The sequence below is a fragment of the Neophocaena asiaeorientalis genome, unplaced genomic scaffold (assembly GCF_003031525.2).
Source record: "Neophocaena asiaeorientalis asiaeorientalis breed wild unplaced genomic scaffold, Neophocaena_asiaeorientalis_V1.1 scaffold342, whole genome shotgun sequence".
NCBI lineage: Eukaryota > Metazoa > Chordata > Mammalia > Artiodactyla > Phocoenidae > Neophocaena > Neophocaena asiaeorientalis.
Genome location: NW_020174037.1, coordinates 848761 through 876759, shown reverse-complemented (window position 1 = coordinate 876759; position 27999 = coordinate 848761). Strand labels below are relative to the sequence as shown.

The following is a 27999-nucleotide window of genomic DNA, read 5'->3' as shown; positions in this document are numbered from 1 at the left end:
AAAAAAAAAAAAAAAGAACAGCTAGAACCCCAAGCCAAATGGTAAAAGCAAAACTAAACAGAGAAAATCACACAAAGAAACATACATACTCACAAAAAGAGAAAAAAGGATAAAACAAAATAAAAAAATAATAAAAATAGAAAAAATAATAAAAAAGATAAAAAATTTTTAAAAGTAAAAAAAAATGAAGAGAGCAATCAAACCAATAAACAAATCCACTAATGATAACAAGCACTAAAAAGTAAACTAAGATAAACATAAAACCAAAAACCAATCAGACAGAGAAAGCAAACCCCAAGTCTACAGTTGCTCCCAAACTCCGCTGCCTCTATTTTGGGAGCCTTCATTGTCTTTTCAGGTATTACAGAGATGCAGGTTTATCAAGTTGATTGGGGGGATTTAATCCGCTGCTCCTGAGGCTGCACGGAGAAATTCCCCTTTCTCTTTTTTGTTCGCGCAGCTCCTGGGGTTCAGCTTTGGTTTTGGCCCTGCCTTTGCGTATAGGCCACCCTCAGGCGTCTGTTCTCTGCCCAGACAGGAGGGGATTAAAGCAGCAGCTGATTAGGGTTCTCTTGCTCACTCAGGCCAGGGAAAGGGAGGGGTACGGTAGTCATAATTGGAATGGAGGGCAAGCCTGTGGCAGCAGAGGCCGGCGTGATGTTGCAGCAGCCTGAGGTGCGCCATGTGTTCTCCCAGGGAGGTTGTCCCTGGGTCACGGGATCCTGGCAGTGGTGTGCTGCACAGGCTCCTGGGGGGGTGTGGGTAGTGACCTGCGCTTGCACACAGGATTCTGACTGGCAGTGGCGGCAGCGTTAGCGGTTCATGCCCATCTCTGGGGTCTGAGCTGATAGCCGTGGCTTGTGCCTGTCTCTGGAGCTCGCTTAGGTGGTGCCCTGCCTTCTGTGGGCACACGGAGCAGGAATCCCCTCTCCTCACACACCTGGAAACAATGCTGTGTTGCCTCTCCAGCAGGTCCAGACTTTTCCCCAGACTCCCTCCTGGCTATCTGTGGCACACTAGCCCCCTTCAGGCTGTCTTCACACAGCCAACCTCAGTCCTCTCCCTGGGGTCTGACCTCCAAAGCCTGAGCCTCAGCTCCCAGCCCCTACCCGCCCCAGGGGGTGAGCAAACCAAAAAATTACTATCTTATATGACTAACTACTTGTCTCAGCAGCACTGGTTGAATAGCCCATCCTTTTCCCATTAATTTGTAATATTAAATCTGATTTACGTCAGTCTCCTCTCTGTATTTTATAGTGTCCAAGCACAAAAAAGTGAAATGAAGTCTTGAGCAAAATACCTGGATAATGTAAGATTTAAACTTGATGTTGAATTTGAATTGTGTGTGTTTTTAACCCTGTGATGTCAACCCACACCTATATGTGTAACTCCAATCAGCACTCCTTTGAAAATGGAAATTAGTTTGTACTGATTACAGGTTGCCAATACTTATGTTAATGAATTCTGAGCATTTAATCTCAAACAATGATTAGTATAAAAAGGATCCAAAAAAAATGGAATTGACTATTCTAGTTATGACTTATGGATGGGTTTGGCCAGTGTTTTTCTCTTTGAGACCAAAACCTGAATCAGTCAATTAAACAAACAAACCAAAGTTCAGTCTATTGACAACAAGTTCGTGTAGTAAGATACGGTATTGTGTGGAGTTTGAATATCTAAAGGTCTGAAATCCACAGTAAATGTAATGAGGTCTTTATGTTTATGTCCATGGTTAACTATATTCATGGGTGAGACAGCCATTGCAGTAAGGCCTGCTGTGTGTGTGGAGTTTTGCTGAATTGTGTAGCTTCTAAAACAAGAAGAATAAGCTTGCTCCAAAGTTAAGACACTTAAATGGAAAAACCCGAAGGAAAAATCATTACCCAATGAAGATTTAAATTCATTCAGATGGGGAAGACATATTCTCAAAACAACATGAACTGCTCATTGATTTGTCTCCTTCAGGGGAATGCTTGCTAGTGGGGACAACCGGCCAGTGTTGGGTCTGGGGGTTTAGAGAGCTAGCCTTTTGCACTTGGTGACTTGTGTAAACAATTGGTGTGACGTACCTGGCCGCAGATGCGTTTGGCACTATCTTGGATCCCACGCAAGGCCAGGTAAACTGATTGGCTTCTTGTCACTGCTTCACAATCTGAAGTAGACAGCATCGTGTGGACCAGATATAGAATGCACAAACAGCCACACTCGTGCAAAGAGTACTGTGAAAAAGAGGTGTGAAAAAAAAATTGTCCAGGTGCTGTGCCTCAGTGGTTCTCAAACTTCAGCGTGCAAAAAATTTCCTAAGGATTTGTGGGTCTTACGTCTAGCTTTTCACTCAGGTCTCGGGGGCTGGGCATCAGCACACCTGACAAGCACCTGAGAGTTCTTGAAACAACACTGTGTTGGTGAAACCTGGTTATTCTCAATCCTCTGTCATGATTTAGGTTGTATTCAAGTGCAATTGGTTTTTAATTTAATATTTTCTTTTAATCAACTCATTTGTTTTGTATAAAGAAAAGGAAACTGAATTACTCCTATAAAAGTAAAATCGGTATCACTTACTGTACATAGAGGGTACACATGAATATACATTAAGATAAATGTGTGTGTATGTGTATATATATACATAATCATAGGTAATGATTTTGCTTTAGGTTTTTCCATTTAAATGTCAAGTTTGGGGAAAGTTTCTGTGTATATGGTATAAATATATACCAATATAAGTATATCTGTCATCCACTTAATATTATCTTTTGTTTCTCAGTTTGGCAAACACTAAGAAAAAGGGTTATAGGGGAGAGAGAAGCATTTGCCCCAGGCCGTCAGGAATTAAGGATGAGGATGTCTTGGTTTTGTGCTGAGGACCATTTATAATTTTAGAAATAGCACACTGGAGTGTGGCTGGTATTCTTGCCTTGAGCTGACAACTCTAGCTGTCTGCCCCGTGGAGAAGGGCACCTCGACAAGAGGAAAAGTTCACCCAGAGACAGACAGAAGGGAGGGTGCACGTCCCTTCAAGAACTGGAAGACCCTGTGTGCAGAGGACTAGCCCTTCTGTTTTGGTAGTGAACTTTGGAGGAAGGGAAGAGAAAGGCAAGGATGGAACTGTTGGTGTGCCAGGCACTGTGCAGGGGCTTGCACATGGCCTCTGGTTTAATGTTTTGAAGGCGCTGTGACACGTGCACATTACCGTTTATTCTGCTGTGGAGTTGAGGAAGTGGAGGCATGGGGAGTTGAAGCCACTTGCCCAGGGTTCTGTAGTCACTCCAGGTCACCCTAGAGTGATACGAATCTTATTTCAATGCAGACTTGAAAAAGAAATGCATTAACTACCACATTTTAAGTTTTAAATGTTTACATTAATGTAATTTAGCGTTTTTTGTTTTGCTGTGCAATCCTGAACACGTATCCTCTTGTGAGCCTCATGGTAAGCACAGAAACAGTTTTTACCCCCTATGTCTTCCAATTATGACCTCTCGTTATGTAAAAACTTTTCCTTATCAAGGTCTCTGTAAGTTCAACTTTTAGTGTGGTAGCCTTCAGGTGGTAATGTGAACCTGAAGAGAGAAAGAAAAAGCAAACAGAAAGCCCCCCACCTGTTTTCGCTCATAATTACTTCATGGAAGGAATGGTCATTAACACAGCCTGCGAGTTGTGTCACAGAGACCTACCTGAGTATAGCATTTCAAGGAAAACATGGGCCCATCAGAGGACTGGGAGTCTGGGAAGGCTGGTCTCTGGGGAGTGAGCCATTCTAGAAGAGCTCACGAATCAGGCTGGATGAAATCTTCCAGAGAACCTTTAGACAGATTTTATCAGAAATGTACATTTGGGATTATGCTAGGATATTATGATGAGATCATGATACTAACTTAGCCTTCTGCATTTGGAGTTCTTTTTAAAGGGAAACATCCCAGGCTGCTGTTTCCCAGAGATAATGATGAGCTCCGTCTACTTTCAGCCATCTTCCATGCAGGCTGCCTTATGATTTCACAGCAATCTCTGATATATGACAATATCAAAATGGTTCAGCCTTCTCTAGATTTCTGAGGGTCTGATATTGAATAAAATGATGCCCGTAGAAGCAATAAGGAAAGATGGGTTTTCCCCTGGAGATTTTTTTCCCACTGTTTCACAAATAGGAGTGATGAAACTGACCCTGTGTCTTTTTTTCTTTGGAAGCATGAAAACTCAGAAGCAGTTCTGGCCTCAGAGCCTGTGCATCATTGCTCTATTTCTTCTCTAGCTTAGGCTTTCTGCCCTAACCTAGCTTTTCCTTGGGCCTCAATTATTTGCTTAGATTTGCCATGCAGCTAGGCGGCATATTACGATTTGACTCAAACTAGACATAAAAACAAGTATTTTTAAATTATTTTAAATTAATTTTAATATATTAAAAATAAGTAAATTTCCAGTGTTAGAAACAGTGCTGACTTGAGTGGAATGAAAGAGAATTCGTTCTTTCCATGCTTTTGGCAACTTTATACTGTCTTCGTTTTTTGTGAGCCATCACACAGTTGTTTCTCAAGGCCATTCCCATGTTGTCTTTCTTGCAGAATCATAGACAGAGTCGGGAATTTATGGTCAACTTTGCCTTGGTCACACACACACACACACACACACACACACACACACACACACACGAGATATTTTTATCTCTTGCATATCAACTAGTTTAAAGTACCCTTTAAAAGCATCCATCAAAGAATTAGTAATTCTTATCTGAGATGAACAACCTGCAAACATACAGTTAGAATAATTTTAGTGTCTTATTTTGATTAGGAGTGGGTTTCTTGTGTTTTAAACTCAAGATTGTGAATAGTTTTAATTAACTAGATTTCAGGTTTACATTGAGTTTAGAAACAAATGATTTTTTTTTCTCATTGCAGACAGAACTAAACTCCACATCTCCCTTCCCCATCAAGGAGCTGGCTGAAGCCACAAAAGCTTTGCTGGATAGTCTTGGGATTGTGGCTCAAGAGGTAAGTCATTTCTTTTTCAGCCCCAGAAGGCAGATCATCCACTATCACTTTTTTCCACCCTGAGTTTGGCTCAGAGGGTCTTTCTGATTTGAAAATCATAGGAAATGTAAAATCAGCTTTATATCCGTGATCTTAAAATTACCTGATTTGATCTCCTTACTTTAGAGATGAAGAAACCAAGACTCATAGATGTCTCAAGGTTAATTAGCTAGGGGCTGAAGGCCTGATATCTAGCCTAGAACTTTCTCTCATAATTACTCTTGGCCCCTAGTTAATGACCCATTTGTAAAGAGGATGATTCCTCCTCATCTTCCGTGTACTGTATATGTCTTACCAGCAACTTCTCCGTATTTTTTAAAATAAATTTATGTATTTATTTGTGGCTGAGTTGGGTCTTCGTTGCTGTGTGTAGGCTTTCTCTAGTTGCGGCGAGCGGGGGCTACTCTCCATTGCAGCGCGTGGGCTTCTCATTGCACTGGCTTCTCTTGTTGCGGAGCACGGGCTCCCCATTGCGGTGGCTTCTCTTGTTGCGGAGCACAGACTCGGCATGCGGGCCTCAGCAATTGTGGTTTGCGGGCTCTAGAGTGCAGGCTCAGTAGTTGTGGCTCACGGGCTCAGTTGCTCTGTGGCATGTGGGATCTTCCCGGACCAGGGCTCAAACCTGTGACCCCTGCATTGGCAGGCGGACTCTCAACCACTGCACCATCAGGAAAGCCCATCCTTATTTCTTTTTCAGTAGCAAAGCAAGACAGTCTTTTTACCAAAACATTTGTTTGCTGTCTGAAGGGAAGAACATGGTACCCCTAATTCAGATCTTTCCCTTGTCAATATCTGGGCCCTGAGTTCAACTATGGGAAGGAATATAGTCTCCTGATAAAAGTTGAGCTTACCTTTCAGGTCCACGTGTTTACAAGCGTATTAGAATAACCTTTGTCACAGGATCAGGGGGCCTAACTTACAAAAAGCAATTAGCCATTCCTCTGCCTCCCAGTCAGCATGTGCTCACCTTTCTGACACCCAGCCTTGTTTCACATTAGACTTGGAAAGGGGGAACCATTTGGAGCCAGGTGTGTAAAGAGCTAAGCTTGAGGGATGGTGGTCAGAAGCCATGCAGGCCTTAGTATTTAAGACACTGGGTAGGAATAATTCATGGTGAAATTCTCTCAGACTTGGTCCAGTCTTATTATGAGTTGCTTCTCTAAGTCATTTTTTGGGGTTTGTATCATTTTTCTCAAATATCAAAGCTCACTTTATGTCTCCTAAGAATAAAGGCTTGCATGGTCACTATGGGAAATGCAGAACGTTTGGAGAATAGAGAAAACACCGAGATTCAATGCTGTTGATTTATTAGTGTTTTGCTTTGGGGTCTGTTCTGTTTTTCAATTCTGCTCATGTGCGTCTGACTGGAGAGGCGTGGCTTTTGGGTCACTTTCAGGAGGAGAAGCCCTGTTCCAGGCTGCCATCTGTTCTTCCGGTTATGAACGCTGGTGACCGCTCTGTAGGTGGAGAAGCTGGGTCTCCCAGGGTTCTTCCAGGAGGCAGAATGAGAAACAGAACCTGCCCTGCAAGTCATTTCTCCTGGGCCCCGTTAGCTGACACTGATATGCCCCGTACTGCTCTGCAGGTCCCTGCCAGCCTTAGGGAAAGCAAAGCAGGGACTCTAACGTGGGAGGCTGCCTCTAAGCTCACGGTCTGGTTGCAGCTGTTTCCTCTTACGTCACTGGCCTGCCTTTTGTCTGGGGTAAAAAGAAAAATGGAAAGCATGTGATGCTCATGTGGTAGAACCTCTCCAACTGAACAATATACATTTTTCCTGGCAGCTGCTTCCTTGTGCCCTGCTTGTTCCCTGGTCCTGGACGGCAAGGGCCACCCGCTCCTCTCAATGGAACACTAAGTCAAGTCACTTTTGCCACAAGTGACTCATTATCTAACTTGCCGTTTCCCTGGGACAAATGGGAGGAGATAAATAAATAAGTGCACTTGTTGATCTGCTCCATGTTTGGAAAGAAAGTTGGTTGTTTGACCAAAGCACAACCCTTAAAAAAGGGAAGCTAAGGGAAAAGGGAGCTAAGCTGCCCTGGTTCATGCAGTTTCACCCAATTTCCCTGTGTAATCCACATGACAGATGTGAGTGGGTCCTACTGTGCCCATTTTACAGGTGACACTGAGGCTCAGAAGAGCTAGACAACTTGCCCACAGTCACCTAGTAAGTTAATTGGCAAAACTGGGATTCGAACCCAGGACCGTTGGCCTCGAAAGCCCATGTTCTTGCTACTTAAGCCCACTTTTTGTCTGAACCCTGATGGTAACTGGAATAAATAAAATAATAGATAAATAAATAGATAATAAATAAATAAATAAATAGAATAAAAAGGAGACTCTTCAAAGAAAGAAAATGTGGATTAACAGGGCCGGCAGTTGGCTGAGAACGGGGACTTTTGGAGCCAGATGAGTGAGAGCGGACATGAGCATCACATCTCAGTGACGGGAAGGTGAGCCTGGGGAGGCAGGGCAGGAAACAGTGTGTCCGTTATCTGCCCAGCACCCACCAGGTGCCTGCCACAGCCGGGTGCTGGGGACTCAGCAGCGAGTGCACTAACTTCCCTGTTCTCGTGGGACTGACATGGGGCGAGAGACAGGAATAAACAGGTCTGTATATCATGTGACAGCAGGGATGCCTGCCATGAAGAAAAATAAAGCCGGGTAAGAGGCTGGAGGGTGATGAGGTGGTGTCTTAAAGGGGGCTGATTGGTGAAGTCCTCTCTGGTCAGGTGACATCTGAGCCTGAGGGGAATGACACTAGGGCCTCCACTCCAAGCAGGAGGAACCGTAAATCCAAAGACACTGATGTAAGGCATGATGAAGAGATGTATGTAAAGACCAGGGAGAAGCTGGGACGAAGTGAGAGAGTGGCATGGACATATATACACTACCAAACGTAAAATAGATAGCTAGTGGGAAGCAGCTGCATAGCACAGGGAGATCAGCTCGGTGATTTGTGACCACCTAGAGGGGTGGGATAGGGAGGGGGGGAGGGAGATGCAAGAGGGAAGAGATGCAAGGGGATATATGTCTATGTATAGCCGATTCACTTTGTTATAAAGCAGAAACTAACACACCATTGTAAAGCAATTATCCTCCAATAAAGATGTTAAAAAAATAAAATAAAGATCAGGGAGGAGCCCAGCCGTGGCCAGAGCAAAGAGAGCAAGTGAGAGGGGAGTCGGAGGTAAGGTCACAGCAGGAGGTGAGTGTGGTGCAGGGCTGCCAAGGCTGGGTTTACACTGAGTAAGATGGGAGGCCAGTGGAGGGTCTGGAGCAGGGGCGCCTGGTGTGACCTAGAGGATGAGGGTCGTTTATGGTTCGGCTGTTATGCTAGGAGACTGTGATGGGGGCGAGGGCAGGAGGAGGCCATCGCAGTGGATTGAGAAAGCGAGTCAGCGGTTCTTCACTCCAAGGATGTCGATCAAACGCCACCTTCCGTGGGCTGGAGGATGAGCGGCCCCCTTCCCTGTGAGGGGGAGGGCTTCACGGAGGAGGTGTGGAGCGGGATTTGAGGTGCAGAAGAACGAGTAGGAGTTTGCCCCTGAGACAGGTTCCGGGAAGAGCCCAGAGCTTGGAATAACTCAGTCATTTATGGTGCTTCTGTCCAAAGATGTGCTGGCTTTAGGTGGGGAGCAATTTGTCCTTTTGATTGGGGGATGGTGGTGGTGAGAAAGAGAAGTGAGTGGCTTTTGCTGTCGTTTAAAAATCTCTAGGGGGCTTCCCTGGTGGCGCGGTGGTTGGGAGTCCGCCTGCCGATGCAGGGGACATGGGTTCGTGCCCCGGTCCGGGAAGATCCCACATGCCGCGGAGCGGTTGGGCCCGTGAGCCATGGCCACTGAGCCTGCGTGTCCGGAGCCTGTACTCTGCAACGGGAGAGGCCACAACAGTGAGAGGCCCGCGTACCACCGCAAAAAACAGAAAAAACAAACAAACAAAAAAATCCCTAGGGCTGTTGCACCCACCAAGGAAAGGAGAGGTGGTCTGACTACTTCTCCTCTCCCCGTCTGTATACCTCATACAGGTGATGAGAAGATAAAGTCAGGAAAAGCGGGCCACCTAACTGTGTTCTCCCGGTGTTAGATGCTCCCTCTGGAGGAAGGAATCTTTGTGACCTCTGACCGCCTCTGGGGCTCCTGGTTCCCCTTGCAGGCAGAAGGCAAATGTGGGCTCTGTGGCGCCCAGGACCTTATCACTCACCGGAGCCAGCAGGCTCTGTGAGATGGAAAACTGGGCCCGGGGGCAAGTGCAGGGTTCCACAGCCACTCCCCTCTGCTCACCACGCCTCAGGCCTCCAGGCGGTGAGGACAAGCAGTGACATGTCAAGGAATGTAGGGATTTTTTAATGATTTATTGTGAAATGTGTGGAAATACAAAGTGCTCTATAAATATTGAATTATAAGAGCCACTGGGCCAAGAAGTCTGCACAGTGCTGGAGTACGTTGGTGTGTGAGACAAAGAGCTGGTCACGTGTGAGTCCCAGACTCAGACCCCCCACTGCCTGGGGCATCTGGGTCTTCCGGCAGGGACTGTTCTGTGTTGGGCCCTCTCTGGGACGTCAGATATCGTGTGATTTTCTCCTCGCCACACTGTTTTAGCTTCATCATCTTGATGGGAAGTTGGGCCCTCAGAGAAGTGACTTTCTGAAAGCTGTGAGCTCATGAGAGACATAAGTGGGATTCAAACTCGGTCCCCCACCATGCACTCTTTCCATTGCCCGACACTCAGCCGAGACGAGGATGGGGACTTCACACACAGCACCTCTTCTGCCCGGGGGCAGAGGGCCCCTCAGTTTCCACACTGAAGTTTGAGGTGTTTTAGAAATGAGGCAGTGACCTAGGGTGTGAGCGGTTCCTGACGTATGCCTGTGAACACATAGTCATTCAAAGAAAGCATCCTCTTCTGTAAACTCAGTGATCATCCGAATGAGATAAAGCCCATCACCAGGGGCTCCCCTAACTGCTAAGTGGTGCTTCTCAGTCTCTAATGTGTCTAGGAGTCACCTGGGCACCACGTGAAAATGCAGATTTGAATTGTAGATAGATAGACCAGAATCTGCACCTCAAACGGCCTCTCCGATGACGCCGATGCCCCTGGTGCCTGGACCACAGAGGAGTAGCAAGGCTCTGACAGTCCCATCACAGAGCGATGCCCCTCTGAGAGGTGACATCAGACAAGATATGTTCTGGGCTGTGGCTTTGGCGAGGTCAAGACATTAACCTGTTCATTCCTATTCTGTGTCTTCAACCTGCCCCGCGCTTCCCTCTGCTTTTCCTCCTGATCTGTCCACCAGCTCTTCAGCATGAGGAGCTGGACTGACATGCGGCAGGAGGTGATGTTTCTGACCAACGCGAACAGCTCCAGCTCCCCCACCCAGATCTACCAGGCCGTGTCCCGCATCGTCTGCGGCCATCCCGAGGGTGGGGGCCTGAAGATAAAGTCCCTTAACTGGTATGAGGACAACAACTACAAAGCCCTCTTTGGAGGCAACGGCACTGAGGACGACGCTGGCACCTTCTATGACAATTCTACCAGTGAGTGTCCGTGCAGACCCAAGCCCTGGGCCCAGCCCACCTCGGTCCCAGGCTCAGCCCCGCGGCCCCTGTGGCACCTGCTTCTTCGTGCTTATCCTCACCCTACGTAGCAGTGGTGGGTGTTTGTTTACCTGTCTGTTTGCCCCCCAGACTGAGCTCCTAGAGGAGGGAATCTTAATCAGTGAACTGTCCCCACTTGTGTGAACGGGGCCTGGCACATCCCAGGCGTACAGTGTGTTTATCAAGTGAATGGATGACTGAAAGCCAATCCCTCAGTTTTCTGGGGGATGTCGGAGGGTGGTTCCCAAAGTGATCGAGTATCTTCTCCTTCTTCTCCCCCTCTCCCTTGCCCCTCCCCTCTCCCCTCCCTCTCCTTGAGGTATGCTTTACAATAAAGACTTAACAATAACAACAGCAATAATAAAAGATAACATTTAGGGAACATTTCCTATGTACTATGCATTTTATTTAACTTATCTCATTTAACGCTTACAATAACCCTGCGAGGAAGGTTTTATAACCCCACATTTTATAGGCTCAGAGAGGTTCAGCGACTTGGTCAAAGCCACACCATAGCTAATTGGCAAGAGCCAGGATTAAGCCAGATCTGCCTGGCTCCATGCTTTTTTTGGTAAACCACGTGGCCTCCAAAATACCTGTTCATGGTGGTGTGTGTGTGTCATCAGACTGGGACATGTGATCTGCTGTTTGTGGTTCTCAGCTGCAAGGTGACATTGAAGAACCTTGTAACTCCATATCTGTTCCCCACACTTGGGCAGTTTTGTGTGGGGATGTGTGTCCTGTGCCTGGTGGCAGCCAGGAGCCAGTGTTATAGTTTTAGACAATGGCATCGTTTTCATTGAAAATATGATGCAAGTGAGCCTTTCTCCATTTCTAACTGCAGGTGTGCCTTTCAGACACTGAGTGAGGTGGCTTTTTGTGCGTTATTGTGACGCAAGAACCTTTTATTCTTGTCTGGAGTGAAGCACTCCAGACATGGCAGGTTGCTTTGCGAGCCTGAAGGGAAGGGCACTGTAGGCGGTTTTCTGAAATGCCGTCCCCTACGCTCCCTCACTTTGTAAGTCAACCCAAGGGAACCTTCATTTTCACAACAGATATAACTGTGAGAAAATCCTCTTGAAAAAAAAAATTATCTTTTTAGCATGTAGAGGATACTTAGTATCTAAAAGAACCCAGAATGAAATTTTTTTAAAAATCAGGAATCCTTCTGGATAATCAAACCCTACTGTCTGTTATAAATTTGGATTTTTCAGTTTGGGATGTTTATTACATATACTTGTGATGAGACCTATTAATTAAAGGGAAATTTAAAATTTCTGCTTGAAAACTAAAGTCTGAATTCAGCTCTTTGTTTCCAATAAAAACAGAGTGGTGAGGACTGGTGCAAGCTATTTAGAGTTATAAAGGATTGTGCATAATAAAAGAGATTTTTCCATATTGTCTCGGTTGTGAGTTATCCATCGTCAGTGTTACAATAAGCTCTGATGATTTATCAAGCATCGTTCTAGGGGCTGCAGAGGTAGCATCTCAGTTAATCCTCTCCGCATCTCCGCCAAGTAGATGTCATTAACTTTATTTTTACAGAGGAGCCAACTGAGGCTCAGACAAGTGATGTTGTTACATAGCCATTAAGTGGCAGAGCTGAGATTTGAACCCATGACTGACCAGCTGGCTCCAAAGCTCTTGTTAGTTCCTACAAGTACATGAGCATGCATACAAATATCTGCCTTTCATCCTCTTCATAGCTCCTTATTGCAATGATTTGATGAAGAATCTGGAGTCCAGTCCTCTTTCCCGCATCATATGGAAAGCTCTCAAGCCCCTGCTTGTTGGGAAGATCCTGTATACACCTGACACTCCAGTCACAAAGCAGGTTATGGCTGAGGTAAGCTGCCTGGGCCCAAGAGGCCCTCTACAGTATCCTCCTAGAATTATGGACAAAAATATAAAGGTGGCTTCGGATGGCGTGTGTTGAGTATACTCATGGCTCTTCTGGGATTTCCAGAGTGAGAACCTCCAGTTTGACTCAGGCCCAAGCTGACTGTTGAGGGCCAGCTCTCCAGCCTTGGGTATTTGAATCACTGCTGCAGGCAGACACTTCTTGGGAATGGGAAGGACTGGAAAAGGGCTTCTGTGATGGAACATCTTTTCAGGGAGCAGCTGAGTTCTCATGTCTCTGCCTCCCTCTCTCTCTCTCTCTTTTTTTTTTTTTTTGCTGCCCCTGGCTCCCCGTTTGACTCCAGGTGAATAAGACCTTCCAGGAACTGGCTGTGTTTCATGATATGGAAGGCATGTGGCAAGAGCTGAGCCCCAAGATCTGGACCTTCATGGAGAGCAGCCCAGAAATGGACCTTGTCCGGGTGAGTGTCCCTCTGATTACCGGGTACCTGATTGATGCTCCTTACTTTCCCAGAAGTGACTGAGATGAGGATTCTTTACGTTGAACCAGTGCAGACGTACTGAGCCTCGCTCAAGCCACAGGCCCATCACTTGGCAGAGCTACAGGTGACGGTGCACAAATCACACCATTTCATGCACATCAGCGTCAATGCGTCTGATAGTCAAAATCAGATTTCCAAGAAACCTAGGGCTGGTATTTGGAGCAAGAGTTTGGTGATTACAGGACCTTGATTATTTTCCTTTCTGGCTCTAGAGCCACAGCATCTTACTTAGCCCTACTATGTCCTAGTGGGTCTTGGACAGAGGTGTGTGTGAGCAAAGGTCTGGTCTGACCTGAGATACCCATTCCCCGAGGCACCGTGTGAGTGTAGAGCTGCTGTTACTGCATGGAGGGGAATTGCACTGAGTGCTTCAGAACCACTTGAAAAGGGATAAATGCTCTAGAGACAATTGGATTCAAAAGCGGAGGAGTCTGAGCATGGAATGTCTCCTTTGCTTGAGCCTGAGTGCCATTTAATCGCATCATCCTGCCTTGGGCTGAGTCAGAGAATCATTAGACTATTTCCTCTCTCCATGGTGAGAGAGGCCTCTTCCTTTTTTCCTGCTGCTCTTAAGAAGCACGAATGGATTTTGCCAGGTTTCTTTTCTTGACACCTCATTGATCGGAGGGGCAGCTGGGTGTTAGAGGAGGTATCTACCGTGGGAAGTGCTCTCCCAGGCTGAGGACTGTCCCTTGATGTCCCTGGGAGGGATGATATGCAGGTGGTTTTCCAATGAGGGGAAAGCTGGAGTCATCTTTATTGCACTAGTCTTGCAATTTAATTCTTAAATTGGGAGCCTTTAAAAACCAAGGGACTTCAGTCAGAAAAACATGAACAATAATTTGTATGGATTGACTGAATACTTCTGTCTAATAATGATAACAACAACAACTTATGCCCTTCAAGGATGGATCTCTGTTGGACTCCAGTCTCTCCTCCAAAAGGGACTCAAGTGGTCCAGCCACAGACAGTGCCATAGACTTAGGTGTGGTCTCAGGTGTCTTCTTCCTGGTCCTCTCCTTAGAATGTACATTTCTACTTGTTGGACTTCTCTCCTTCTGCGTCTCAGAGGATGGTGAGGGTCCCTGTTGAAGGAACTCCATGAGTTTTAGTCTGTAGGCAGAACGATGCTTCCCCTTCTCTTAAATAGACGGTTTGGCTTGGATGCTCCAGCAGCTCACAGGCTCTCAGTTCTTCTGGGACAAGGCGCTTGCCAACATGGCCATGGCATTCATTAGCACTCCTGCTGGAGAACACAGGATGTGTGATGGGAAATGGAGGAGCTGTGGCTGGGGAGAAAAGCATGGCATGTGGTTTGGAGAGCCTTGGGCGTCAAGCCGAGGACCTTTACTTTAAGCTCTGGAGCACCATGAAAGGGTGCTAGGCAAGGGGAGCTATTACTCTGGTTTGACAGGTGGATTGAAGAGGGGAAAGGTGGAAGGCAGAGTCCAGGGCGGAGGCTATCCAAGTAGGTGGCCAAGGCATTGGCTGGAGGCAAAGCCTGGTGACTGCTTGATTGTGGAGGGGTGAAAGAGAGGGCAGCTTCAGGATGATTCTTGATTTCTAGCTGGTGGACGGTGGGGATGTCCAACAGGCCAGCGGGTATTGGGGCCTGGCGTGTAGGGGGCTGGTTAGGCTGAGACACCAAATGCTGACTCATCAGCCTGCGGGCGGAGGTCGAAGGAGCCTCCTCCAGCTGCTTTCTCTTCTCTACTGTTCACTCCACAAGCTTGGGCCACTCAGTCCTCTGTACCCCCTGCGGCCTTGCGTCTGGTACACAAGGCAATGCTTGAGACTTCTGTGTCTGTTGGGGTGTTTTTTTTTTTTTTTTTTTTTTTAGCTTTATTGAGGTGTAATTGACAAATTAAAAGTGTATGTATTTAAGGTGTACAACTTGGTGTTTTGATATATGTATGCGTTGTGAAATGATCTCCACAATGGAGCTAAGTAACATGTCCCTCACTTCACATAGTTACCTCTCAGCAAGTGTCAAGTATACAGGACAGTATCATTAACTATAGTTACCACACTGTACATTAGGGCCTCAGAACTCTTTGTACTGCAAAACTGAAACTTCATACCCTTTGACCTCCCTGTTTCCCCCAGCCCACGACAGCTACCGTTCTACTCTGTGGTAGCTCTTATCTTCTGCTGTCTCTGGCTCTGTCTACACCCGTCGCATCACCCCACATATCTGGAGGCGCTTCTCCGTTGAGTCACGTAACCCACTGATACTAAACTGTTCTCCTTTCTGAGCTGCTGTTTGTCTCCTTCATCTCAAGCCGACGCTTTCTCCCTGGCCACTGCTCCTGAGGGGGATCTTTGGTCTCCTGGCCCCTCTCGTGCTCTAGAACGGCCATGTGATCAGTGATCTCACTGGGCATGTCTCTCCAGCCTTGCTGCCCTCCTTGGCCATATTGCTGAGAAGCCACACTGGCCAGGGAGGGCCTCACCCCAAATGCCACGTGTCTTCACTCAGGTCTTATTTGCTCAGTTCAAGTCCCAAACAAGTCATTTCAGAATCACTAACCCATACCCCTGTGAACCTTTGTGAGGTACAATTTTGTACCTATTTTGTTAACAAAAACACATATCTTAACTGATGACAGTATAAATTGTTATTCCCTATAGGAAAACAATTTGGAATGAAAATTGTAAGAGCCATAAAAAATGTGCTATCCTGTGTATCTGCATTTCACACACCCTCAGGGATGTATCCCATACAGAAATAATTTTAAAGAAAAAAGTCACCATATAAGAGAGAATGTTATTGCTATAATAATTGTTATTGTGAGAAATTAGACTAAATGCTGCGGTATGGGAATAGTTAATGAAATTATAGTTTATATACACTATAAAAACTATTATGCTCCCTTTATAATAAAAAATATGAAGCCACACGGGGAAAAAACTTATATGTTAGTAGAAATAAGACTGATTTAAAAAATAGCAGAGTTTGGCCCCTTAGGGATTCCATTTCAGTAGAGCCAGAGCTTCATGTATGTTCTCAAAGGTGTGAAAGGAGTTGCAGCTGATTCTCCTTTCCATGAGCTGAGGTTGAGACAGACCCATTTTTCTGGCAGCACATCTGTGCAGGCCTCTGCCCTGGTCCTCTGCACCTGCTGGTTGAGCACCAGATTGGTTTTCCTTCTCTTCCATGTTGACCCACATGGAGAGCCAGCCAGCTAGGGAATAAGAAACAGAAGACAGGCCTCCTTTGCATCATGACCCGTGCATCCCGCAACTGGAAAAGATCATATTGGTTTAACAGCAGAGTTCTTTTCCCAAACTAAACAGCAGAAGTAGGTGTGGCTTAATTCAATCTAGAGATTAGGGTCTTTATGAGGAATCATCAGCCTGGGTCTCAAAAGAGGAAGAAGATATAATGTAGTGGGAAGGTGCAGTAGAATCCGAGAGCCCAGTATTCTCACCTGTAAAATGGAAACATTGGGTTACCTATCTCACAGTTTTCTATGAAGATTTTAAAGAAAGACAATGTATGTGAAAGGGTTTTGTAAACCATACAGTGCTCATCAAGACTTAGTGGTGTTTACTACTTGTACTTTGTTATGGGAATGGCAGACGCTTTTGGACAGCAGAGGCAATGACCACTTTTGGGAACAGCGATTGGAAGGCTTAGATTGGACAGCCAAAGATATCGTGGCATTTCTGGCCAAGCACCCAGAAGAAGTGCAGTCCACTAATGGCTCTGTGTACACCTGGAGAGAAGCCTTCAATGAGACCAACCAGGCAATCCGGACCATCTCTCGCTTCATGGAGGTGAGAATCTATTCTGCGGACCACTTAGAAAAGGCTTTGGCTTCTTTCTCTGAGATGGTGCAATAAGGTTTGGATTGGAGTAAAGTTTAGAAATAATGTGTCATCTTATTTACAGTAGTATCCCTCCACCTAACACAGGGTGTAATGTACAAAAAGGTACTCAATGAATGTTAGTTAAATGACTGAATGAGTAAATCAACAGACCTAACTTCTAGCTTTTTTCTATCTGACTCAAGAATGTCTCTATCCATCGTTTTCTAGGTTTTCCTGTGTTTTGATATCCCAATACCTAATGGCAACAAAGCATTCCCTTAAAAAAGCATTACTTATGAAACTTATCTAAAATCTAATAGGACCGATTACACTTTAAAAATTGAGTCCTAAAAATGATGTGACTTAATAGGGACAAATGAAAGGTTTTTTTGTTCTGTTTGGTTAGTTGTTATGACTCAAAATTAACTAAGAAAACAGAAGCGAAAATGAGGTTTAAACCTCTTTCCCTCCACAAAAATCAGTATAGGTAACTTACCTCTAAATACTTGCAACATTTCCCTTAAATTGCAGTTAAAAACCAAAACAACCCATTTTCAGTTGAATATTGGAGAATGACTTGAGAGAGGAGTAGAGAGGGAGGATAAAAAAAGTCATGCACTTAGCGCTTCTCTCTTAGCACGGATTCTGCCTTGGCCACTGCTTGTTTTCCTGGCCATCGGCGTTCTCATGTCGGCTGTTCTTCCTTCAGTGTGTGAACCTGAACAAGCTGGAACCAGTGGCAACAGAGGTTCTGCTCATCAACAAGTCCATGGAGCTACTGGATGAGCGGAAGTTCTGGGCTGGGATCGTGTTCACTGGAATTGCTCCTGGCAGTGTTGAGCTGCCCCATCACGTCAAGTACAAGATCCGGATGGATATTGACAATGTGGAGAGGACGAATAAGATCAAGGATGGGTAAGCTGAATCCCCCCATCATACCAGCCAGTCTTGGGAAAGTCAAGAGCAGCTAATGTGAGTGGAGGTACTGTATTTTAACTAATAATTTGGTAAAAATTTCCAACAAAGTATAACTCAAATTGGTGGCATGGTTTTGGTGTAACTGGCTCATTCATTGTGGAGACAACTATTTCAAAGGTCTTAAAATATCATTATCTTTTGGTTCAGCATTTCCATTCAAGGGAATTAGTCCTGAGGAATTAAATCAACAGGAAAAAAAGACATTAGATTCTCTGTGCTAGCACTATCCCTTTCTATAAAAGGGAGCAAATAAGCAAGATAAAAGGGAATGGTTAAGTAAATTTTGGCCCGTGTACTTGTTGCAATGTTAGGGAACTAATGGAGAGGGGGGGGAACCCAGACCAACAAGTGGTTTGTTCCTTCTGATTATATTTATTTAAAAACGTGTGTATGTGTCAGCTGAGACCAGAAAGTAAGATACAGAAATAAGAAAAGTGGCTCTGTAATGGTGGTAGGATTGTGGGTGACTGAATTTTTTTTATCGTATGGTTCTAAGGAATGTTTGGTCGCCTGTGGTTTGATTTAAGGTACTGGGACCCCGGTCCTCGGGCTGACCCCTTTGAGGATATGCGGTACGTCTGGGGGGGCTTCGCGTACTTGCAGGATGTGGTGGAGCAGGCAATCATCCGGGTGCTGACGGGCACAGAGAAGAAAACTGGCATCTACATGCAGCAGATGCCTTACCCCTGTTACGTTGATGACATGTAAGTTACCAGCGAGCCACCACCTTTGCTTAACTGGTTAACACTGTCCCCAGGTGGTGTGTACACACACACGCACACACACACACACGTCAAGGGAGGAAACAGAATGATTATATTTATTTTATATGTGTATTGACACGGGTCAAAAAATTGGTTAAAACAAGATTGCAGCTACTGCCAAAAAAAAAAAATTGTTTTTGGGATTCTGTGGGAATTTCAGGAAATAAGATGCCAGATGTAAGTAGCTGACAGTTTGAGCCACGTCACCAGTAATCCTCACTCCTTTCTAGTCCATGGTTACCAGAACTTTTATTTTTTTATACTCTATCCTTTCAGTCAAAATCAGCCTAATCTGCAAGTTTAAGATGTGTCATGACGAGCACATGCCAAACACATCCACACATCCTCATGTCCCCCAAACACAGAGGCACAGTGTTCTAGACCTATAAAAGCAGACTTTGTGTCAGTTTTTCTTCTTCCTCTCTATAAGTGGTAAACCACATTTTCAAACAATGCAAATAAAACCGAACAAGGCCTTTTTATCTTAGACATTTTAGATAATCTTTTAGTGCTTGGTCACTGCTGCCAGGTTCTCACTGTGGGGACTGTGCCTTTGGAGCCAGTGATTTCTTGTGAGAGAGAGAGAGAGAATAGGCAGAGGTGTAGTTATTGCAAGCATCTGAAATATGTCATGTCTCTTCTGAATTCTGGAAACTCTGTTATTCTCTGTTGTGTAAGGGAGAGTGTGTGTGTAGAGATCCAGAGTGCAGAAGGAGCAGGGTTCCTCTCCTTGTATTTCTCCCTGCTTTGCATTGAACAACCCATTTCCTTGCAGGGCTCACTCTAGCTTTTCTAGGTCACCTGGATTTATCTTGTTTTTCACCTTCAGAAAGATTAGCCAGTATTTTCCAAAGGAAGACTTTTCCAAAGACCCCCTAAGCCAAGATTTACTCTAGAAAGGATGTATTAAGATGGGAACACGACGAGAGGTCAGAGGCATTCAGAGCCTTTGCCTGTTGTCACGTAGCCAGTTAAGTGCGTAAGTGGTAAAGCTGGGACTTGAACCTTGAGTTTCAGAGCCCAGATTCTGTGTTCCTTTTACTTCACTGCATCTCCTGTTCTACTTTGGAAATCTGAAGTATTACTGACAAGAGCTGCCTGAAGTGTATTTCTGCACCACCTGTCGTTAACAGTTATGCAAGGCAAGCTGATAGTGAGATGACCTTGAAGATGTTGAACTCTCATGACAGAATGAGTCGGTGTTGTTTTGTTGGTTTTGTTTTAGTACTTTAAAGTCACCCCCATTTAGCTTAATGACATCCGAGAGCCATCTGGTTACTAAAGCAAGCCCTCAAAGAAGTTTTCTTTGTCATCGCTTTGTTAGTAGTGTCATCACTGCGTTACCCCACTCACGAAGCGCAACTGTCAGGGTGCACAGGTCTGCCCATCTCGGGCTCAGTACTGGTGCTTTCTCTTGCATGCAGATCCAGAGGCGTTGGCCCAGGAGCCTGGCTTACGCTCACCTTTACTCCTCCCCCCGCCCTTCCAGCTTCCTGCGGGTCATGAGCCGGTCAATGCCCCTCTTCATGACGTTGGCCTGGATTTACTCTGTGGCTGTGATCATCAAGGGCATCGTGTACGAGAAGGAGGCGCGGCTGAAGGAGACCATGCGCATCATGGGCCTGGACAACAGCATCCTGTGGTTCAGCTGGTTCCTCAGCAGCCTCATCCCCCTGCTCGTGAGCGCCGGCCTGCTGGTGGTCATCCTGAAAGTAAGGCTGCCTCACCGGCCCCTCCCTGCCCCCCGTGGGCCACGTGAGCAGAAGAAAGGCACGGATTCTTCGGAAGGGAAGGGGTCATATGTGCTGTTCCCTGCAATTCCCTCATTTTATGGTTGGGGAAGGGGAGACCGAGAGAAGGGCAGCAACTTGTGCAGAGTCAACCCAGCTGGTTAGCAGCTAAGCAGGACTGAACCCAGGGGTCTTGTGTCACAAGTGAGCACAAGCGTGACTATGCCGTGCTGTTTGGCAGTGGTTCACGGCAGCATCAGAGTTACTCATTTTCCTAGATGTATTGGGTGGTAATTCTGCCAGAATTTCTAAAGACCGTACTCAGAAGCGTAGATGGTGTTGCACGTTAGGATTTTCTGGAAGCAGAGGCTGAGGCAGAGTTTGGGTATGGGTATTTCTTAGGGATCCACACCTCTAGAGGGGATGGGGAGGATACAGGATTGAGCAGAGGGAGGAGTTGAACTGTGACGCACGGCCAACCCCCCGGGCACTCTTGCCGCGGAGCTGAAATGTCCAGCCCTTTAGGTTACCCCAAGGCCTCCCTCCCTGACACCCCATAGACCCAGGCCCTTCCATTAGTCATTGGAAGGGTGTGCCCCAGGGCCAGGCAGCTGTCTGCAGCTGGGACAAACCTAGAGGGGTTGACACCTGAGGCTGTCTGCTGACAGCCAGACAAGAAGTCCTTCCTTGAAGGGGACTCTGTACAGTGCAGTTCTGTGTCCACCCCTTACATTAATAGGTTTATATGCCATTTTTTTCACAATCATTTCATTTAAGGATGCATTGTTTAAAAAAATAAATGTTTTTAAAAGTGGAGGGGTGCAAAGGGAAAGGAGGTAACATTTAATACCAGCTACTATTCATTACAAATGAGCGCTTACTGATCGCCAAGCACTGTTTAAAGCACATACGTGTGCTGTCTTGTGATATCCTCACTAAATAACCCATTTAACATACAAGGAAATGAGGCCAAGGAAGGTTAAGGACTTCACTGGGGTCACCCGACACTGTGGCAGAGCATTTCTTGCTAAAGTCAAGCCCCCCTCATGCTCTGATGTCTGACTGCCAGGGCTGAGCTATGTGGCCAGGGTGGAGGTCCTGTGGCTGGTGGGTGAGAGCTACTCTGTGACAGCTGAGTGCTGGTAGGTCCTGCTAAAATAGAACCAACTGCTAGAGAGACACTTGAAGAGTCCACAGAGTTTGGATAACTGCGGGGATCCAGAATCCATAGCACGTTCTCATGGGGGATGTTAAGATGGCCTGACCATTTTCCTTGGCTTTCGGAGGAAGAAGCCATGTGGGATACTGTCTCCCACAATTCTGTCTTGGTGCCAAGAGTCGTAGTCCTTATAGAAGAAGGAGAATCCAAGTGATACTACTTCTTGGAAAAACAAAGAACAAAATTGTCTGTTGAGATGAACCTTGTTGAATATCAAGCCTGGACTTTGTTTTGTTTCTGGCTGTACCATGACTTTGATGTGTGGTCTTGGGCTAGTCATTTCCCTTCCAGTAGATTTCAGTTCACTCATCAGAAAAATGAACAGCACTGTTCCTCTGTATTGTCTTTAAGATGAGCAGGAATAAGCCCTGGCTGCTTCCCATAGATCATTGCTTATTGACAGTCTTATTGGGTCTCTTCCTTCCCAGTTAGGAAACCTGCTGCCCTACAGCGACCCCAGCGTGGTGTTTGTCTTTCTGTCCATGTTCGCCGTGGTGACCATACTGCAGTGCTTTCTGATCAGCACGCTCTTCTCCAGAGCCAACCTGGCGGCAGCCTGTGGAGGCATCATTTACTTCATGCTGTACCTGCCCTACGTCCTGTGCGTGGCGTGGCAAGACTACGTGGGCTTCACACTCAAGATCTTTGCGGTGAGTAACTCTGGCCCTTCTGCAGTAGCTGCAGTCACAGCCGCACCTGGTATTTCACTTCTGCTTTATAGTCCAAGCTGAGAACAGAAGATAAGAGATTCTCTTTCCAACGGGACTTGAACCTCAGTTCTAGATTCTGTGCTCCTTGAAGGCAGGAACTGTGTCTTATTCAATTGCTTATTTTTAGTCCTCTGAGTGAACACTGGTTGAATTGAATCCAATGGTATTTTTTAGGGAGCCAGACTGCACTGCATGTGGTAAATGACACTGGGGAATGCCTTTAGACAATAGGGGCCAGCTCTACCTTTTGTCTCCCAGCTCTGTTGGCTGTGTTAAACTCGCCACAGTCGTAGCCACAGATAGAACTGAAAGCTCTTGAGATCAGAAATGGCTCCTTCTGGACTCTTGTCTCCCTTGTGTCCAGTATGGGGTTTCACTTGAGTAATATTTTCTGAACTTCAAGACTGAGGAGCAGGTACTCCATCTCCCTGCAAATCCCGGACTTCACTCCCCTCCCTTGTACAGAGGAGGAGAGGCCTCCAAGGGGGTGCAAGTCCCTATAAGACTGAGTTGTCCTGAGTTTTTTGCAGGACGCTCCAGATGCCTCTGTCTGGACCCGTTAGACATCAGCAGCCCCAGACAGGCTCCTATGGCACTGAGCCATCACTGGCCGAGCAGGGAGCTTGAGAGGACCGTGTGTGTGTGTAAGGGACAGGATTGCTGAGCCCTTGAGGCACCTTCGGAAGCATAGAATTCTAAAAGTTTTACATTCCATCATACATGCATTTCTGAAATGTGTGAGCATAATGAGTGCTTATAAATAGAATCATTTTGTATGCTGCCAGGGAGCCCACTCCCCTAAAGGGACTCTGTAGATAAATATTTCCATATCTTGCAATTGATCCATTTGGCAAATTCACCTTTCTCCAGGTGACATTTGCATTAGCAGTGTCAGGAGAATGAGAAACAAGGAGATGGATGAGTGACTTCTGCATCTTTCTCACAGAGCCTGCTGTCTCCTGTGGCTTTTGGGTTTGGCTGTGAGTACTTTGCCCTTTTTGAGGAGCAGGGCATTGGGGTGCAATGGGACAACCTTTTTGAGAGCCCCGTGGAGGAAGATGGCTTCAACCTCACCACCTCGGTCTCCATGATGCTGTTTGACGCCTTCCTCTACGGGGTGATGACGTGGTACACCGAGGCTGTGTTTCCAGGTACACTGAGCTTCCACACTGCTTTAGACATCAGCCAGGGAAATGAAATTTCTAGCTGTAATGCTTTCCTTCCTTTGTGCTGGAATTTCTGCAGGGCCTGGGTCTCCTTGGAAAGTGGTTAGGGCTTTGGACCTATGGCAAACAAATAGTCTCCAAGGAGAAGCAGCTGATGCTAAAAGTACAGCTCTTAGTACTGACGTAGCTCTTGTTTCTTGAGCACTGTGTGCCAGGCACTGTGCAAAGTGTTTTACATACTTTGGTTCATTTAATCCTCATAAGACTACTCTGAGGTAGTTACCGTTCTAGCCAGTTTTTGCAAATGAGAGAACTATGGCCCGAAGAAGTTAAATAACTTGCCTGTGGCCACAAAGCTGGTAAGAGCGGGTGCTTGGAGGTGAACCCAGGGGGGTCACACTGGGTCGGCTAGCCCAGGAGAGTCCTCCCAATGCTGACCCAGGTCTCTAATTCTGTATCCCCTGAATTACCACCAGCAAATGTTCTGTTTCCTGAGTACAGCTTGTGAATAATAAGATACATTGGCTCTCAGCCCTTGCCTGTGCTTTAATCAAATTAGTATTCATAAAAATTCATTTTTATACTTCCCTTAATAAATCTCCTTGACCAAGACCTGCCTTGGATACATTTTCATAGAAGATCAAATTCTGAGAGAGGGAGGTTTAACTCTTTCTGGTTTCACCTACTGATTTTTCTCTAAGGGAGTGTAAGTGAAGTGTTTTTTACGTACCCTACCTGAACTTCCCACATTGGATATGCAACTTTGTATCTTACAGATCTGGATTCAAATTCTGAGTCCTCCACTTTACTGGCTGAGTGATCTTGAGTAGGCTACTTAACCCTCAGTTTCCTCATCTCTAAAGTGGGGATGATACCTGCCTCATGGGGTTGCTGGAAAGATTCAGAGAAGTGCAAGATGTTTGTCATACACAGGAGATCTCAGCAAATGTTATTGCCTCTCCTCCCCCACCTCCAGTCCATTTTGTCCTGTCTCCAAAGGCTGTGTCAAGGAGAGAGTCAAGGAGGCTGTGTCTGGCTGGGACACCTCGGGGATGCTGGGGCGTTGCTGAGCTTTGCTCACACCTGTGCTTTGCTTTCAGGCCAATATGGAATCCCCAGGCCCTGGTATTTCCCTTGTACTAAGTCCTACTGGTTTGGCGAGGAAGGCAATGAGAAGAGCCAGCCTGGTTTCAGCCAGAAGGGAACATCAGAAAGTAAGTTCTGCTGACCCGCCCTCCCCTTAACTGCAGTGCAGCTTCCCCTGCTGGCTGTGGGGGGCAAGGGGTGGCTCTCGGCCTGAAGAGCCTAAAACCACCTTAGGGGCAGAGAAATCCCCTGAAGTGACCCTTTCCACATCCTCCCATGCATTTGTGTCCAGTGCTGTTGACTTATCGGGGAGTCACTATCTGGGCTTCTAAGGGACATTTCCTTTGTTCTCTTGGCTTCTAAATAAAGTGACTCTTGATCTCTGCCTTCACCTCCGCCCACCCCATCCCCCCAAACACATATACACATACTTTTCATACTATCCTGACAACTAGAAAGAAGAGGTAAAGACAGCCGTGGTTATGGAGCCACAACCTCTCTGCCTGCCTTGTCCTGATGACAGACGCATGAGCCTGTGCAGGCTGAGGCCAGGTGGCTGCCACAGAGTTCGTTCTGTGCTTCGTAATGTTCTCAGCCTTCATCACCCAGAGCGCACATCCCCTCCTGGATTCTGACTGTAGGTGGTGATGCCCAGTTCAGCAAAGGCGCTGCCTTCTGGGCTTTTTTGCTCAGGTTCTTGGAGGGGAGCTCTTTGGGTTCGGTATAGCTTCCTCAGTCGTTCATAAGTCGCTCCCCTGCTGATCTCTTCCGTGCCCTTCCCCCAGTCGCCAGTGGTGAAGTATGGTGTTCCTTAGCATGGCTCACGAGTTTCCTTACCACCCACCATTGCCCGCCGTGCCAGCTGCTTCACCTGCTCTTCCTTCTCTTCTTCCCCAGCCTCCTCTCTGCGCCTTTATCACTGTATTCCCATCACCAACACTAGTGCCCAGATAGGCCCTAGATAAATATTTGTTGACCGTATGCCTGAGAAACCAGAACTAGCCGTGGAGACAGGACACTTGTAAAAGTGCAAGCACAGCCCCCTGCGTCTTGACGCTCCACTTGTCAGTGTCTTCTGTGGGCTCATTTCCATCCTGTGTCTTCTCACAGTCTGCATGGAGGAGGAACCCACCCACCTGAAGCTGGGCGTGTCCATTCAGAACCTGATGAAGGTTTACCGAGATGGCATGAAGGTGGCGGTTGACGGCCTGGCCTTGAATTTCTATGAGGGCCAGATCACCTCCTTCCTGGGCCACAATGGAGCTGGGAAGACCACCACCATGTAAGAAGAGGGTGTGGCTTTCTCAGAATCAGCCACAGAAACCTTCTGTCCCACAGTTAGAAATTCATACCTAAGAACATTGCCTTGGTTACCGGGCCGAGGGCAGAGCATATGAGGAATTGATGAATGTAAAAATATTATCTAATCACAAGAGTGCTTTCCAAATGCTGGTTTTTCTCTAGATATTATTTCTTTGGGTTAAAATAGGCTGGAGGCCTTTAGATGACCTTTCCCCTTCGGTTCTCAGAATTCTGCAGTATTTTTAGAACCTGAGACTGTGACAAGTCTGAGAAAGGGTCTCCTTTGGAGTTGGTTTGGTCAGAACTGTGAGGCAAGAATGTGGAAAGAGAGATTGGCTGTACTGGTGGGGGGAAGTAATTTCCAGGAACTCTGTCTCTAAGCAGATGTGAAAAACAGCTGGGCAGCTGGCTGGCTGTATGAGTGCCTTCTCTGGGACCTATAAGGACCTTAAAATGGACAGCTTCAGAAGGGAGCACAGGCTATAAACACACCAGAGTTACCTCAGTGGCTTTCAATGTAGTCCATCAGCCATTGCAGAGGGCATTTTGGTGGGGGAAGAGGTAATCTCTTCCTCCTGTTTTTCTTTTATATATTTTTAGCACGCAAAATCAATATATTATGAACATTGCAGAAACTCTTTAAAAGGTGTGCAAAAATCCTAACTGCCAAACACAAAAATTACTTTTATCTTTGAATCATTTGTTCTGCTTTGTCCCTTTTACTTGGACATGATTTTAAGCATAAAAAGAATATATGCTTTAAAGTGTACTTCCCACTGTAAATTGGAATCTTCATTTAAAAAATGCTTGTGCTGAAACTGCCATTTCCAACACATAGGCCCACTCCTAGCTGTTCACTGAAGCAGAGACTCCTTCGCTGTGTCGGGGTCTGTTGGAGTCCATTAGGAAGGAACGGGGCTGGAGGGTTGCTGCCTCTGCCGTCTGCCCGGACGCTGCCGCCTGGAGTGGAGCTTCAGGGCAGGAGGGCCAATGCTGACTCCTGTACTTTAACGTTTTTGTCCTTAGGTCAATCCTGACCGGGTTGTTCCCTCCCACCTCGGGCACTGCCTACATCCTGGGGAAAGACATTCGCTCCGAGATGAGCACCATCCGGCAGAACCTGGGGGTCTGTCCCCAGCATAACGTGCTGTTTGACATGTGAGTACCAGCACAGCCTCTTTGGAGGTGTGTCGTGAGTCACGGGTAGAGTGAGACTTAAGCATTTTACCACCTTTGGGGGTAGCAGGCCTCACCTCCCTGGATGTGTTGAGGGCAGGTCGTCCTTTGACGTTGGAAAGTAACAGAATTGTGGGATGGGGTATGTTATATCAGTCCAGCTGGTGGATGTAGGCCTAGGAAACGGTGCTCTCCGTTCCTGTCCTTCTGGAGTAAGGACATCCTCTCTCCCCGCACACCCTCCCTGAGACCACCACCGCTCTCACCTGGCAGTAGCTCAGGGTCCTTGATACGTGGGTCCCGTGTTTCCTGCTCAGAACTTTTGCCCCCGTTCAGCCTGCCCATCACCAAGCAGGGAGCCGCCATGGTGAGCAGAGAGAGACCTGAGCTCTGTGACCTTGGGCGAGGGCATTCCCCCTTCTGGGCCCTGGTTTCCTCACATCTACAGTGAGCAGCCCGGGCTTGTGTCCTCCACAGGGGCCCCCCTTCTCTCAGGGCTGAAGTCCTTCGAGGTTCAGGAGGGCTGCTCCAGGCTAAGGCTGAGGCAGCTCCTTGGTTGGTGGGGCCTTGGGGAGGGCCCTTTGAGGACCTGCCACTGCCGGATGTGCGGGGGCCAGGCCAGCGGGGAATCGGGTGGACGTGACCTGTCACCCTGCTGCTTTGGCTTCTCAAGTAGCTCATGTGACTGCTCACTGCTGTTCTACCTTGAATCCTTCCTGGAGATTATTTTTCAGAAATTGATAAAGTTAAAAAAAAAAAGTGGGGAAAGAAAAATGTGCCTGTCGTGTTCTGGGGGAGGAGGCACTGTGTTCTGTGCGTCCTGGGGGCCCGGAGCCGACCTGCCCCTCTGTCCCCAGGCTGACTGTTGAAGAGCACATCTGGTTTTACGCCCGCCTGAAAGGGCTCTCGGAGAAGCACGTGAAAGCAGAGATGGAGCAGATGGCCCTGGATGTTGGTTTGCCGCCAAGCAAACTGAAAAGCAAAACAAGTCAGCTGTCAGGTGAGGCCCAGAGCTGCCTTCTTCTTCCAGCTCAC

General features: G+C 46.8%; 1 protein-coding gene across 3 annotated transcripts in view; it reads left to right on the top strand.

The window, feature by feature from the left end:
* Positions 1–27999, top strand: part of ABCA1 (ATP binding cassette subfamily A member 1) — a 129542-nt gene that overhangs the window by 67996 nt on the left and 33547 nt on the right. For all 3 annotated transcript variants that reach the window (XM_024753651.1, XM_024753648.1, XM_024753650.1), the window contains exons 8-21: positions 4890–4982; positions 10318–10558; positions 12325–12464; positions 12823–12939; positions 16603–16800; positions 17543–17748; positions 18339–18515; positions 20065–20287; positions 21953–22174; positions 23181–23385; positions 24501–24614; positions 25597–25768; positions 26815–26946; positions 27822–27964. In XM_024753651.1, coding sequence (XP_024609419.1) covers positions 4890–4982; positions 10318–10558; positions 12325–12464; positions 12823–12939; positions 16603–16800; positions 17543–17748; positions 18339–18515; positions 20065–20287; positions 21953–22174; positions 23181–23385; positions 24501–24614; positions 25597–25768; positions 26815–26946; positions 27822–27964 — 2383 coding nt within the window. The remainder of the gene's footprint in view (positions 1–4889; positions 4983–10317; positions 10559–12324; positions 12465–12822; positions 12940–16602; positions 16801–17542; positions 17749–18338; positions 18516–20064; positions 20288–21952; positions 22175–23180; positions 23386–24500; positions 24615–25596; positions 25769–26814; positions 26947–27821; positions 27965–27999) is intronic.